We start from the raw sequence: 16289 nt of genomic DNA, 5'->3' as shown, positions 1-16289 counted from the left end.
TTCCACCCTTTCTCTCTCTCTGCAAGAAAGTGATCAATAAATCCTGATAGGGCTCCATTCTTTTCTGCTTGTCTAGACAAACAGCAGGAAAGAACTGCTTGGAAAACTTCATGTCTGTCTATATTATAATCCATCAAATCTCTTTCCTCTTCTACACTTTAATTTGGCTCCTCTTAGTCTATAAATTCTCTCACCAAGGACCACTGTACATTAATTTTTTTCTTCTTTCGTAACAACTTCTGGTTGGTTATCACACTGAAGTTGACAGAACTAATATTGAAAAACGTATTGCTTTAGCTACAGTAAAAGCCCTTCTATCAATTATTCATTTATCCAGATCCAGAAAGCTCATGTGACTCCACATTTTAAAAATTTTATATTATCATATTAAAAAAAAAGACAATCATACCACCTAACGATCCAAATAGCAGAGTGATTGTGAAGTAATTATACATTAAATGAAAACAGTGTGTAACAAGGTAACAATTTATATTAAAAAGTTAGCTTGAATAAACTTTTTTCAAAATTCTGTGTTTGCATTACATTAGTATTAGTAAGAAAGTATGCTTTCTTGCATCAGCCAAAAAAAAAAAAAAAATTCTCACATCTCCTCTCCATCCCCTCCAATAATTTGTCTAGTTCTTCTTTGAATTTATTCAACTACTGACCTCAACAACAGAATGATATTTGTTCCAACAATTTGCCACTTGCTGGCTGATCCTTTCTTATCCTTTCTCAATTTGAATTTATGCCTGCTCGCATGTGTAGTTTGAGCAAGAGGAAGAATACCATCAGCAATGAGCTTGCTCAATCCATTCAAAGCATTCAACATCTCAATCAGATCACCTTGCAGGTGCCTAGTGTCCAGGCACTGCAGTTTGCAGAACTGAAGCTTTTCTTGGTAAGACCATCCTTTTATTTCTCTGACTAATCTTGTTTCTCCTTCTCTGCACCTGTTCCAGCAGATTTCCATCCTTCCTAAAATAATGCCTCCAGACCTGTATGCAGTACTCAAGATGAGGCCTAATCATTGCCTTGTACAATGGGATAATCACCTCCTTATCCCTGCTAGCAAAGTTCCTGTATATCATCAATAAAACCCCATGAGCTGTCCTGGCAACCTATCTATACTTCTCAGAGAACTTCATATCTGACTGCACAATTACTCCTAGGTCTTTTTCACTATCTGCTACCATGAGTGTAGTACCACACAGTTGGTACATCAACCCAGGATTACAGCTACCCATATACACTTCCTTACATTTGTCAATGCTAAGCTTTGACTGCCATTTCTCAGCCCATCTACATACAATTTTTAGATTTTGTTGCACTAGCTTACTCTGATTACTATCATTAACCACCTTTGGTTAATGATAGTAATCAGAGTAAGGTTATCATCTGCAAACTTAGATATTAAGCCTGATTTAAAAAAAAAAAAAAAAAAAAGTATACTGTAGCCATTATCAACCCACTGCAGAATGGAAGCCTCCTCAACAACTCATATTAAGTGAAATGGGCCATAATCTGCAATGCTGGTTCAGTGCGGGTTGGCAGACTGACCATATTTAGCAGTCAGGGGCTACTTGAACCATGTCTACTCAAAGGGCGTGTACTACTGCACTCCCACTCCTAACACTTCATTCTCCACTACCATTCTCCATTACTCTGGGATTACTGCTATACTTTGTATTGTCAGTACTTTACATTGTCAATGTTAAACTAGTTGCCCATCTGCTCAACTTTTCTAGATCCTGTTGCAGTAGTGTACTATCATTACTGTCATTAACAACCTTTGTATTGTCTGAAAACTTAGACATTAACCCTAATATACCTTCATCAATACCATTGATAAGTATAAAAAACAGTGTGCACAACACTGAACCCTTGTGGGACTCCACTAATAACATTAGTCCACAAAGAGTAGTGTCCATTGATTACCACTCTCTTCTCCCACTCAACCATCCTTTTATCCATTGTAGCAACTTGCCCTTAATGCCACACTGCTCCAATTTGTACAATAGTCTTCTATGTGCAACAATATCAAAAGCCTTCCTAAAATCCAAGTATATGATATCAAAATTATTTTTTGCATCCAGTTTCTTTGTGACCACATCATAGTATCCAATCAAATTTGTTACACAAGATTTCCTCTTAACAAATCCATGCTGTGTCTGAACTATAACTGCAGTCTTGTCTACATGATCCTGCATTGCTTCTTTAAACAGTGACTCCATTATTTTCCCTGGAACAGAAGTTAAACTAACAGTCTGATTCCCCTTTGTGAATTGGCAACACATTTGCACATCTCCAGTCCATTTGCACATCTCCCTGAGTCCAAGAAAGCTTTCATAATTATGGCTAAGGATTTGCTTACTTTCTTTGCTGCCTCCTTTAATATAACTGGATAGATCCCACACCAGGTGCCTTTCTTATGTTCAATTTCAAAAATTTCTCCTCCACTTTGCTCTCAGTAATTACAAAATCATTTAGTTCCCTGCCAGAATTTGATTAACTTCTGGCCTCCACTTTTCTATAGTGTGTGAATGTAGATGCAAAATACTCATTCAGTTTGTCAGTACCTCATCAGGTTCATCAACAATCGAACCGTCAATGTCAATTGGACCAATTTGATTCATCTTCCTTCTAGAGTTTACATAAGTAAAGAAGTATTTGCTGTTTTTCTTTGCATCCTTTTCCCAAGATTTCTCATAATCTGCTTTTGCTTGCTAACTGCCTTTGTGACTTGATTACAGACTAGCTTATATCTACCATAGTCTTCTGTGTCACCTGATAATTTATATGCATCCAATGCATTTTTCTTCTCTGCCACGAGTCTCATTAGTTTAGCTGCCATCCATTTAGGCCCAAACCTTGAACTGAACATGAACAGTCTCGTTGAAATTTTTTTTTTTCTGGTTAACAATTCTGTGCTCACTTCAACTCTAAATTTTCTTCTTTTGTGTTATAATTATGATCGTAACATCATTATTATATATAATAAAATCGTATCATTATATTATTCATACAATAATATTATTTATGTAATTATAATTTTATAGTTATGTGAATTATATCACTATTTTTACATCTGCAATATTTAGCATTTTGTAACATGGCTACATATGAATGTTTTGTGTTAATTTTTTTTCTTGATCAACTGATTTAAAAAAAAAAATTTTTTTTTTCTTGATCAGGTAAACTTTTTAATTTTATTTTTAACCTTAGTGTGTAGGCTGATTTTAGTGCATAAATATTTAAAGTATATAACATAGCCACATTAGTAAACCTGTAAGAGCTCCATAACTTTGGTAAAAGCTCATTATTTCTCCGTTTTTTTTATTTTTTTCTCTATTTTATTTTTTTTGTCATTTTTTAGAATGCTATAAATATAAATAATTCTATTCGTAACTCTAATAGTTTAGTTTAAAAAATTTAAGTAAAATGTCAATAACAACTACAGTCTTAATAATTTGTTCTGTTGTTGTGTGGTTTTTAGGAGCATTAGCAGCTAAGGCTCCGTGGATATGCGGTGGTCATTCCCTAACCTTTCCACATCCTCCGTATTTGGTGGTCATGGGCTTGAACCCCAGTCTAATCAAGAAGCGTGTGCTACGCACTGTTGCTCCTGCCCACCTGGCTACGGAGGCACCTATAATATGTTCTAATTTATTAGCTTAAATGATAATATCAATAGATTTTTATTGCTTTTTTGTTGATTAATATTATTATATGCATTATAAAAATAAAATATCCTCATCCAGAAACAATTTTTTTTTTTTTTTTAATTTTAACCTGACTCTTCTTTATCACAGAATTCCATAAGTGGGCACTTTTGTTTATCATAAACCTCCATTTTTAGAAAAGTATAATACAATTATGAATGTAGCTTTTTTATGAATGTAGAACTAACATAAGCTTTGTTTCCAACAACAAAAATGTTTTTTAATTTATTTAAAATACTGAAGAGTATTTTTTATATATATATATTTTTTAATTGATAGGCAGAAAATTCTTGTTAAAATTAGAAAATATAAAATGCTGAATGCACTGGTTGGTAATATGGCACCTTAAATTACATTCTTTGTGAGGTACTGTTTTGTTTTTTTATACAAAGTAATTTGACTTGTTATAGGTGGTGGGCAGGACCATGGCAGCATTGCTCAGTAAGCTGTGGCAATACTGGAATAAGACAGAGAACTATTATTTGTGTCCGTTCACTGGGTTCTGATGAACAGATAGCCCTTTTGGACAATGAATGCAATATAACTGAAAGACCTATAACTGTAGAACCATGTCGTCATAAACTTCCTTGTCCAGGAGATGCTAGATGGGAAACAGGAGACTGGTCAAATGTAAGGGTCAGATTTTCGTTATATGTAAATATATAGCTTTGAAATATCTTTAAATGAATGGTATGATGTTTACTGATGGTGAGGTAGTTATCGTGCTATCATATTATAAGCACTCTACCAAAGTATTAGTGAATGTAATGGATATCGAATTTGGCCTCTTATAATGGTAATGATAGCCACAGCCTATTTGTTTTCACTATTCATTAGCAATTCTTTTATCACAGCCTAGTGCATTTTTTCAGATGGTCACACAGGTTCTCATTAAATTTCAATTAGGGACTGTAGGGGCCCATGTTAGATGCTTCATTTATTCAGTGTGCTTTTCAAACCTACCCTGCACAACTCTTGTGTTGTGTACAGTGGCATCATCACATTCTCTTCTAGGATGACGATGCCACTCTCTGGGTACATTAATAATGCAGGAAGATCCTAATCTGTGTCAACACTTAAGTATACTTACCTTGGCATGCTGGAATGTGTGTATGTATATTGTTACTGTAAAAGCCCGAAATCCAATAAATCATAGAATTTACCATTTCACTTTGGTAATAGCCTGAAATTCAAACTTTTACCAGTTTGTGTTGATTAAAGTACAAAATATCAAGCCTGAAATATCAAATTCCACATCAGTGATTCATTCACTTTCCTATTTTTAAACAAGGGCATAGGAGGATGTATCTCTTATTCCCAAATGGTTGTCTGGGTAACATATTCACTGTGTTCATAATACAGTGAATATGTAACACAGACAACCTTGTGGGGTTATGAGATTTATCTCCTCTATGCCTTTGTTTAAAAATCAGAAAAGTGAATTAAGCAGGATAATATTACTATAGTTTTCCTTTTCCCACCATCACCAAAGATATTTTGAGGATAGGGAATATATCGCCTTATATGCTATTGTTTAAGAATTGGAAAAGTGGTAATAAGACAGTGTGTAAAGGGAAGCAGTAATAATTTCCTGGCCCTTCCACTTTTCTCGATTTCTGAACAAGGGGGAGTATATCTGCTATCTCTACAAAGTTGCCTGGGTAAAAAATTCACTATAATTGGAGAACCTAATAAACATTACCTCAGCACCTTATTCAGAAAATGGAACAGAATTCACAAATGTGATTATCAAACAAGCTTTTACCAAAACACACTGGTAAATACCAGGAGTTACTGTATCAGGGTGAAAGCCTGAAATAAAGTGAAATTTGTTGATATTATTTTGGGTTTTTTACCAATGCAAACAGGTAAATCCTAAGATTTATCATATCAGAAAATAAACTGAATGTTTCAGGCTCTTACCAAAGTGAATTGGTAAATTCTGGAATTTACTGGAATTTACACACACACACACACACACACACACACACACACACACACACACACACACACACACACACACACACACACACACAGCTTCATGGGCTGTACCTTCAATAAGTTTATATGTCCAATTCTGAATGGTTATAGAGCTATGGCTGTTTGAATTTTAAAATATGGCTAAAGTTTTTGATGGTAAAAAATAATAGATAAGAACAAGCAGATGTATACCTAATAATAATTCATATAGGTACAGGTTTGCTTATACTTATTTATTTTTTATTATTTTTATTACCTTTTACCATTTAAAACTCCATATATATATATTTTTTTTTAATTCAAACAGCTATAGCTCCATAACTGTTCAGAATCAGCTGAATATTTGTTTATCCAGATTTTTTTCTTTGTGTTGAATTTATCTTGAAGGTATGGCCCACATGTTATAAAACACTGTGTGTGTGGTTCTGATTATTTATCAGTAATGCAGTTATATGCCATCTTCTAAATGACACCCAAATTATTTTGTTTGATGTTACATTTTTATATCAAAAGAAAATATTATTTAAAAAAACTTTTTTTTAAAATTTGTTTCCAAGCAGAATTGCAACACAGATCCTTGTGATTATCAAACACGCCATGTTTATTGCAATATTCCTAATGGTAAATGTGATGAAAAGCAGAAGCCTCTCTTTAGAAGACAGTGTAGTAATATTACTTGTGGAGTGTGGACAGTTGGAAATTGGTCAGAAGTAAGTTTTTTTTTGTTTTTCTTTTTATTTTAGCATTAGCATTAGCATTAGTAGAGGCATTTTATGCAAGAAAGCAAGCTTATGCAGCATCAGCCAAAAAAAAATAAAAAATAAAGTAAAATAAATAAATAAAAAATAACCACTTCCACTTCACCCCTCTGTTCATTCGAAATACCTCTCCAGCTGAGCCTTAAACTTATTTAGGCTATCAACTTTCACGACAAGGGATGGAAGTCTGTTCCACCTGCCAACCACCCGCTGGCTAAAGGCAAATTTCCGCACATCTATCCTACATCTGTCTTTCCTCAATTTGAATTTATGCCCTCTCAGGTGATTATTCTGAGCAAGAGGAAGAATCCCATCAACATTGAGCATGCTCAAACCATTCAAGGCTTTGTACACCTCTATCAGATCACCTCGCTGGTGCCTAGTCTCCAGACACTGTAATTCGCAAAACTTAAGCCTTTCTTCGTAAGAGCATCCCTTTGTTCCATTCACTAATCTTGTTGCCCTTCTCTGTACTCGTTCCAGCAGCTCTACATCCTTCTTGAAATGAGGCCTCCAGGCCTGTATACAGTACTCTAGGTGTGACCTGACCATTGCCTTATACAAGGGAATAATCACCTCCCTATCCCTGCTAGAAAAATTCCTATATATCATTGACAATACACCATGAGCTACTCTTGCAGCCCGTCTGCACTGCTCAGAGAACTTCATATCTGCCTGCACAACCACCCCCAGGTCCCTTTCATTCTCTACCACTGTCAGTGTAGTACCACAGAGTTGATACATTGCTCTGGGGTTGCTGTTTCCCATATGTAGTACTTTACATTTGTCAATGTTAAACTTCATTTGCCACCTCTCAGCCCATCCTGACCATTGCCTTATACAAGGGAATAATCACCTCCCTATCCCTGCTAGAAAAATTCCTATATATCATTGACAATACACCATGAGCTACTCTTGCAGCCCGTCTGCACTGCTCAGAGAACTTCATATCTGCCTGCACAACCACCCCCAGGTCCCTTTCATTCTCTACCACTGTCAGTGTAGTACCACAGAGTTGATACATTGCTCTGGGGTTGCTGTTTGCCATATGTAGTACTTTACATTTGTCAATGTTAAACTTCATTTGCCACCTCTCAGCCCATCTGCTCAACCCTTCCAGATCCTGCTGCAGCAGCATAGTGTCAGTAGTGTCCTTGACAACCCTGCCAACCTTCGTATCGTCTGCAAACTTGGACATTAAGCTTGATATACCATCATCAATATCATTTATAAATACAGAAAACAATAAAGCACCCAATACTGAACCCTGAGGGACTCCACTAATAACATTAGTCCACAATGAGCAGTGTCCACTGATTACTACTCTCTGTCTTCTCCCCCTCAACCACCCCTTTATCCATAGCAGCAATTTGCCTCCAATGCCACACTGCTCCAATTTGCGCAGCAGTCTTCCATGTGCAACAGTATCAAAATCCTTTCTAAGATCCAAATATATAATATTAAAGTTATTCCCTGCATCCAGATCTTTTGTGACTGCATCATAGTATCCAATCAAATTGATCAGGCAAGACTTCCCCTTAACAAAACCATGCTGTGTCCGAGCTATAACTGAAGTCTTGTCTAGATGATCCTGCAGTGCTTCTTTAACCAGTGCCTCCATTAATTTTCCGGGAACAGAAGTTAAACTCAAGGGTCTATAATTACTTGTGTCAGCCTTTGATCCTCCCTTGTGAATTGGGGTCACATTTGCACATCTCCAGTCCATGGGTACCTCCCCTGAGTCCAAGGAAGCTCTCATAATTATGGCTAAGGGTTTGCTTACTTCCTTTGCTGCCTCCTTTAATATAACTGGATAGATCCCATCCACCCCAGGTGCCTTTCTTGTGTTTATCTTCAACAATTTCTCCTCCACTTTACTTTCAGTTATTACAAGATTCTCTAGCTTACTGCTAGAGTTGAATACACCTCTGGAATTCCCCTCGCTGAATAACTCCTCATGTGTGAATGTCGATGCAAAATATTCATTTAGTTTGTTAGCTACCTGAGCAGGGTCATCAACAGTTGACACATCGATATCAAGTGGACCAATCTGATTCATCCCCTTCCTTCTAGAGTTTACATAAGTAAAGAACTCTTTGCTGTTTTTCTTCGCATCCCTTGCCAAGGATCTCTCATAATCTGCCTTTGCCTGCCTAACCTCCTTTGTAACTTGGTTACAGATCAACTTGTATCTATCATAGGCTTCTGTGTCACGTGTTAATTTGTATGTATCCCATGCATTTTTCTTCTCTGCCATATGCCCCATTAGTTCATCTGACATCCATTTAGGCCTAAACCTTGAACAATATTTCTTAGTTGGTATGTAAAGCCCAGTAACTTCCAAGATAAGTTCTTTGAATGCTTCCCATTTTGAATTTGCTGTTGGTAACATCATCAGTTGATCCCACTGTATAGAATTTAAATACTGTCTCAGTTCATCGTAGTCGCCTTTACGAAAGCAATACCCCTTCCCTTTACCCCTAATGGTAGTTACCTCTTTGAGTAACTCCCCACTTCAGAACACTGTGATCACTGCCACTTAGTGGTTCATTTATCTGCAGATTCTTAATGCATGAAGAATCACTACTGATAATCAAATCAAGAGTATTACTCCCTCTAGTTGCCTCCCGAACATGCTGATGTAGAAAACAATCATCCAATAAATCCACAAAAGCCTTGCTAGTGTGTGAGTGACCAGCCCCCAAATTCCAGTCAATATCTGGGAAATTAAAATCCCCCATTATAAGACTCTCTGATTTACTAGCCCACTCTATTTCTCTGTACAGTTTCTTATTATACTCATCAGAGTCATTAGGCCTATAGCACACTCCTACTCTCAACTTGGTTTTCCCAATGCTTATGTCACACCAAACTGACTCGACACTGCACTGTCCAGCGATGTCGACTGGCTTCACTTCCTTGGATTTTATGTGTTTCTTAACTAATAGCATAACCCCTCCTCCCTTCCTATCCTGTCTATCCTTTCTGTAGACATTGTACTCCCCAAATTCCAGTTCTGCATTCCTTATATCTGTGTGACATCACGTCTCTGAAATCCCAACAATATCTGCCTTTGATGTTTTGAGCAATACCTCAAATTCATCAAATTTATTTACTAAACTCCTAGCATTGGTGTACACACAAGTATACATGCACCTGCTCTTCCTCTTAGCCACCCTAACACAACGCATCTGTTCACTTGTACCTCCATGATTTCCAGCAGTCTCTGAAATATAATGTATCTTATTTTCAAGGCTGCTGCTCATTGCAATAGAAGCAGTGCTACTGTTAATCTATTAGTCCTTGTATCCCCCCAATCTAGCAGTTTTCCGACCCCCCTAACACTGCCTCAATACCATCAGCAAACATTCTTGCACCCTTTCTATTTAAGTGTATCCCATCCCTGTAGAAGCAGTCTCTCCTGTTAACAAGTACAGACCAGGCTGAAAAAAATTCTACCCCTTGAGCCCTGCACAATCTTTCCAGGGCCGAATTGATCGACAGGGCTCCCTCCTGTCGTGTCTGGGCAGAATTGCAGACACTTTCAAATTCAACCCTAATTCACGGATTTTTTTCATCAGTGACCTGTACTTGTTAAGTAATTCCACCGGTCTCCTACTCTTAATATCATTAGTGCCAACGTGTACAACTATATCACCTTTTGTGCCCTTAAAAGATGATATCCGCTCTACAACGTCATCAGCTTTTGCCCCTGGCAAACATACCCTGGTCCTGTTCCACCTATCCTTTTTACAAAGCATGTTTCCCGTTTCCCTGACAATAGAGTCACCAACAACTACTAGTTCCTTTGGGACCAGCGCATTCTGCCTTGGGGGTTGCCGCTGTGTTGTGCGATGATGCGCGATTTTCTTCCTTTCTTTTTGAAAACAGACCTTTGTGAGAAATACACATGGTTTTTCATAAAATCTCAAAATTTTAAGATGCATACGATAAGACTGGTAAGATAAATAAAAACTTATTTTATATTGCAAAATTATTGAAGAAATGTAAAAGATTTGTTGGTAATCCTCAAACTTGAAAGAAAGTAGCATACATTTCTAGAGTCATGTGCTACATATAACAAATATACAGGGAGTCCCAAAAGTCACTGTATTTTGGTGAAATCTCATGAATTTGAGATGAATGACTTAATAGTATGATTACAGTTTATCTTTATACAATATCCAAGTTTGAAACAGAAAAAAATTATTACATACAAAGGTCAAGAATTTAATTATTGCTTTCCACATATGCCCCATCGGCGCCTCCGTAGCCAGGTGGGAAGGAGCAGCAGTGCGTAGCACACGCTTCTTGATTAGACCGGGGTTCGAGCCCGTCACCACCAAATACGGAGGATGCGGAAAGGTCAGGGGAATGACCACCGCACCGGAGCAATATGGCCTTAGTTGCTAATGCTCCTAAAAACCAAATAACAACAACAATATGCCCCATCAGTGTCCTTGCAAATTTCAAATTGCTTAGCCACATTGCGGAACACATTTACAATCTAAAGCAGTAACTGTAGCATCATTTAAATCGAGTCATCTTCTTGCAAAAAATACAAACCATTTTCTGATGGTTAATTCATCAAAGATGCATTTTTAGAAATAACAGATTCTCTTTTTGAAAATTTTAAGAACAAAAATGAAATTAAAAGTGCTCTTCAAGGTCTGCAATTATCTCGAAATACTGTGACGTGACGCATTGAAAAAATGAGTAAAAATGTGAGCAAACAATTGCATGCTCATGTTGCTAATGGTGTGTCCTTTTCTTTACAACTGGATGAATCTACAGACGTCACTGATACAGCTCAATTCCTCAATTTTATTCATATGGTTTTCGTTAAAAGAAAGAACTAGAGGTCTTGATACATTTAATGCATTCAAAAATTTTATTGAAAAAATTAAATTATCACTATTTAAGCTTTTATCAATAACACCAGATGGAGCTAAAACAATGACAGGGCATCTTAACAGATTCATCACTTTGTGCCAAAAGGATGATGAATTCCCAGATATTTTGAGTTGCCACTGTATCATCCACCAACAAGTGTTAGCCAGCAAAAGATTAAATACTAAAAGTATTATCGACATCGCTTTCAAAATCACGAATTCCATCAGAGGAATTCTCTGATGAATTTTACAATCTCTTTAAAGGAGACTTTTCAAAATGCAACTCAATGAAAATGAACCAGATCTGATATTATACACAGATGTGAGGTGGCTGAGTTGGAGTAAGTTTCTACCGAGATTTTGAAATTTGCTGAATGAAATTAAAAAAAAATTGTTTAACAAAGGGGAGATGATTATCAGCAGCTGCAAGATAGGAAGTGGTTGTGTAATCTGGCTTTTTTTTTATGGCAGATTTTACCAGTAAATTAAGTAATGTGTATTTGGAATTACGAGGAAAAAATAAAAATGTGGGTGATATGATCAGTAGTATTTATGCATATAAATATCAATTTTTGGCAATGGCTAAGGATCTCAAAGAAAAAGAATTCGATCATTTTGCAAATATGCAAGATCATTTGCAAAAATATCCTGTTTTTGAATGTAATAGTGAGAAATATGTTTCTGAAATTGAGAAAGTTGTGGATGATTTTAAAACCAGATTCGGTGATTTTAAAACAATTAAAGACATCATTCAATATATTTCTTATCCATTTAATGTTGACTTAGATACAAAACAAATCAGAAAAAAATCGCTGAGATTTTTCACATGGAGAAAATCATTACTTGAAAATGAAATTATTACATTGCGAAATGATATCTTTCTAAAAGCCAGCTCATCAGGAAAAGACTTTTGGAAATACATTTGCCGAGAAAAGTACCCAAATATGAAAAAAAAAATGTAGTGAACTTTTAAATTCTTGTTTTGGCTCCACATATCTATGTGAATCAGTGTTTTTGTATTTGAAACAAACAAAGACGAAGAATTGCTCTACTCTTACAGACTCGCATACAGAAGACTGTTTACGGTTGGCCTTATCACAGTATACCTCAATTTTGAAAGCTTGGCAGATGACATGAACACACAAGCTTCACATAAATTAAAAATTTAAGTATGTATGAATTTAAAATAAGATTTCTGAATTTCATTAAATTTTAAAATTTATAAACAACATTTTTCAATATGTGTTGATTAACTTTTTTAACCATATGCAATGAAATACTTGAGATGGTAGATCGTGGCACATTTTGAAGAAAAAAAGTAGATTGCATCACATATTAAGTTAGCCACCCCTGAAATAAACTATTCAAACATTTTATACACTAAATAATTTTAAAAAACAAGCATCACTTTAAAAAGTCTTTACTGGGTTCTTATTTATTAATGAGTCAGAACAAGGAATACAAAATAGTCTTTCTCCAACTGCAGACCTCATGTCTTGAGAGGCATCTCCAAAGCAGTGTTCTCACAGAATCACATTCCCTGGAACCTCCACCATGCTCCATTAGTCCCTACTTAAATTTTATTGTTGAAAAGGCCATTTCATAAATACTGTGTATTTTCCCCCTTGTCTCTGTTTAAAGTCACCTGACTAAATTTCTTAATGTAAAAGGGCCTCTTTTATTTTTCTTTTTTCAAAGTTCTCCTCACCCCATTACTGTAAAGTTCCTATCATCTATATGTCTGAATGCATTACAACTCACGTTCTGCCAATTCTGATTCTTTAAGGTTCTGTTTACTTCTGTGTTTGTTGTGTTCTATGTACTTTTGAAATTTTCTGGTCTCTCCTATATATACTTTGTCACATTCACACATGTTTTTGTGTATTATATGCCTTCTATATATAAAATAGTAATTTAAAAAAATTACTAAACATACAATATGGATTACAAAAGAGTAATAGTAATTCCATACATAAATGGTATTAATGAAAAAATAAAAAGAATCTGTTAAAAGTACAGGCTTCAGATATTATTTAAGCTGATTAATAAAATGGGGGCCGGTTCATAGATCTGACACTAGAGTATTATTGAAGGCTTATAACATGCAAAAATATATGTAAATTTCTCATAGCAAAACACATTTTAGATAATAAATTTTATTTATAGTAAGGCTATGACTAATTTAAAACTACAAACATAACAGTATAGCATAATACAGTAGTCTCCAAAGTGGGGTGCATGGATGATCCATGGGGTGATTTGGTAAGCAGAGTGAGCGATGCAATCCTTTCATTTGGATCAACGTACCTATGTGAGGTGACTTTCTCTGCAGTGATTATTATTAAACCCATGTTTAGAAATAAACTTAACTTGGAACCAGATCTTTGGGTAGCTGTGTCCCAAAATATGAAACCAAGATACATGGCAATAATGAAAAATATTCAAGCACATTGTTTCCACTAAAAAATGCTGTTGATTTGATTTATACCACTTTGTACTTTAATTTCAATTTCATTTTGTTTTGTAATTTGCATCGAATTAATTGTGATTTTATATATGTGATTCTAGATATGATGCATACCATGTAAATTATTTATAAATAAAACACATAGTATTACATTACATTTACTACACTTTTTACATTAATGATTTCATATAATTTTGTGCTTGAACTTCAATTTAATTTTTTGTTTGTATTTTTTTATTTGTGATCTTTTAAAATTATATGTGATTTTAGATATAATGCCTTCCATGTAAATGATTTTTAAATAAAAAAAATATATTAAACTTATATATTTAATTTTTTGTTCCGGGGTGCATGCTAATCCTTATTTTACTTAAAAGGATTAGAATGCACCCCGGAATAAAAAATGCACACCAAAAAAGTTTGGAGACCACTGGCATAATACATGTAATGTAAACTTGCTAGTTTGTGTAATACGTATTATTGCTGCTAGTATGAATCAGAGCTGTAATACTCAATATGTTCTACGTTGATAATAATATTAGTAAATTAATAAGAGGAGTTTACCTCAATATAGTACGTGGAACACTTCCGTATGATACCCTCCAGAAATTAAAACGGAAAAAACGAAAAAATCGACAACTTACCGGTACATTAAAGTAAAATATAAATAATTAAAGTAAAATATAAATAATTAAATAATCAATTTAACACAATTCAAAATCAATTCAAAACAATTAAAATTCAAATTAACGCAATTAAAAGAATCTAACGAAAAAAGAATCTAAGGAAGGAAAATCGTTTTGAATTTTTTCGTTAGATTCTTTTAATTGCGTTAATTTGAATTTTAATTGTTTTGAATTGATTTTGAATTGTGTTAAATTGATTATTTAATTATTTATATTTTACTTTAATTATTTATATTTTACTTTAATGTACCGGTAAGTTGTCGATTTTTTCGTTTTTTCCGTTTTAATTTCTGAAGGGTATCATACGGAAGTGTTCCACGTACTATATTGAGGTAAACTCCTCTTATTAATTTACTAGTATTATTGCTGCATAACTGTGAATAGAGTAGTGTCATTACTGCATTTAGGTATTCATTAGTTTAGTGTAGTATTCTCAAATTAAATTCAATTTAAACAGAAATCATGCCTCAGACTAAAGCAACAAGCTCAAAGTAGTGAAAAAACTGAAAGGTGGTTCATCTACAAATCATGGTCTTACAAAATGCAACTTGTGTGTGATGTTTGCAGACCTATCTCAAACAGGACATGATACAGCCAAGGGGTTGTCTTTGTGTGTTTTTGGTGCAAAGATTATGAGAAAATTAGGTGCAAACTCGGTGTTCTGATGGGAATTTATGAGATGCCCATTGTTGGCCAATACAACACAGGATCTTACACGTGCATCAGGCAGCACAGCAGCAGCATCTAAAGTGGAATGTGTTGGTCCCATAGGAGGTCGTTATTGTCAGCGGCTCTGTTGTTAGGGAAATGGGAAATATATTATGCAAAATGTATAGTGCAATAGGAGCAGGGTATGATCTGCCAGGGACAAAAGTAGATGATGCTGTAGAGCAATTTCATCTTTTAAGGGCATGAAAAGTAATATTATATACATTGGTAATAAAATTTTAAGTGTAGGAGATCTGAGGACTTACTTAACAAGTACAGGGCAATGTTGAGAAAAAGTCATGACTTGGGATTAAATTTGAAAGTGTCTGCAATTCTGCCCAGACATGATAGAAGGGATTGCATGTTGAGAGCCTTGTTAGTCAGTTTGGCTCTGGTGAAACTGTGAAAAAGGCTCATGGGGTAGAATTTTTCTCAGCTTGGACTGGGCTTGTTAACAGAAAAGACTGTTTTTACAGGGATGGGTTACACTTTAATAGAAAGGGCGCAAGAATATTTGCTGATGGTATCGCGGCAGTGTTAGGTGGGTTGGAAAACTGCTAGCTTGGAGGGACTCACAGACTAATAGATTAACAATAGCTTCAGGCAGAGGTGAAAGTGATTCTTGCACTGCTTCTGTTGGAACATGCAGTAGCCTGGAAAGCAAAGTGTTAGTGATTTCAAGCCCTACTGTGGGTCATCATAGAACAATTAAGTACATGGGTTGTGTTAGGGTAACTAAAAGTAAGAACAGGTGCATGTACACTAGTGCTAGGAGCATAGTAAATAAATCTGACGAATTTGAAGTAGTGATTAAGTCATCAAATGTAGACATTGTACAGATGTTGGAGATGTGGTATCACTGAGACATAAGAGATGCATAATTTGAATATCGGGAGTACAATGTGTACAGAAAATACAGACAGGAAACGAGAAGGGAGGAATTTTGCTCTTAGGTAAGAAGCATACTAAATCTAAGATAGTGCATCTAGTCAACATCAGTGGCCAGTGCAATTTTGAATCAATTTGGTGTGACATAAGCACTGGAAAAATGAAAATGAGAATAGGAGTGTGTTATA

At 35.3% G+C, this 16289-nt stretch overlaps 1 protein-coding gene across 1 annotated transcript in view; it reads left to right on the top strand.

Annotated features, from left to right (window-relative positions):
- Positions 1 to 16289, top strand: part of LOC150080606 (A disintegrin and metalloproteinase with thrombospondin motifs 6-like) — a 518673-nt gene that overhangs the window by 407935 nt on the left and 94449 nt on the right. The window contains exons 19-20 of the mRNA XM_090381965.1: positions 4133 to 4352; positions 6263 to 6412. Coding sequence (XP_090238091.1) covers positions 4133 to 4352; positions 6263 to 6412 — 370 coding nt within the window. The remainder of the gene's footprint in view (positions 1 to 4132; positions 4353 to 6262; positions 6413 to 16289) is intronic.

The sequence above is a fragment of the Mastigoproctus giganteus genome, chromosome 9 (assembly GCF_048544385.1).
Source record: "Mastigoproctus giganteus isolate SK-2022 chromosome 9, ASM4854438v1, whole genome shotgun sequence".
NCBI lineage: Eukaryota > Metazoa > Arthropoda > Arachnida > Uropygi > Thelyphonidae > Mastigoproctus > Mastigoproctus giganteus.
Note: the sequence above shows the minus strand (reverse complement) of the source record. Positions and strands in the feature narration are given on the sequence as shown.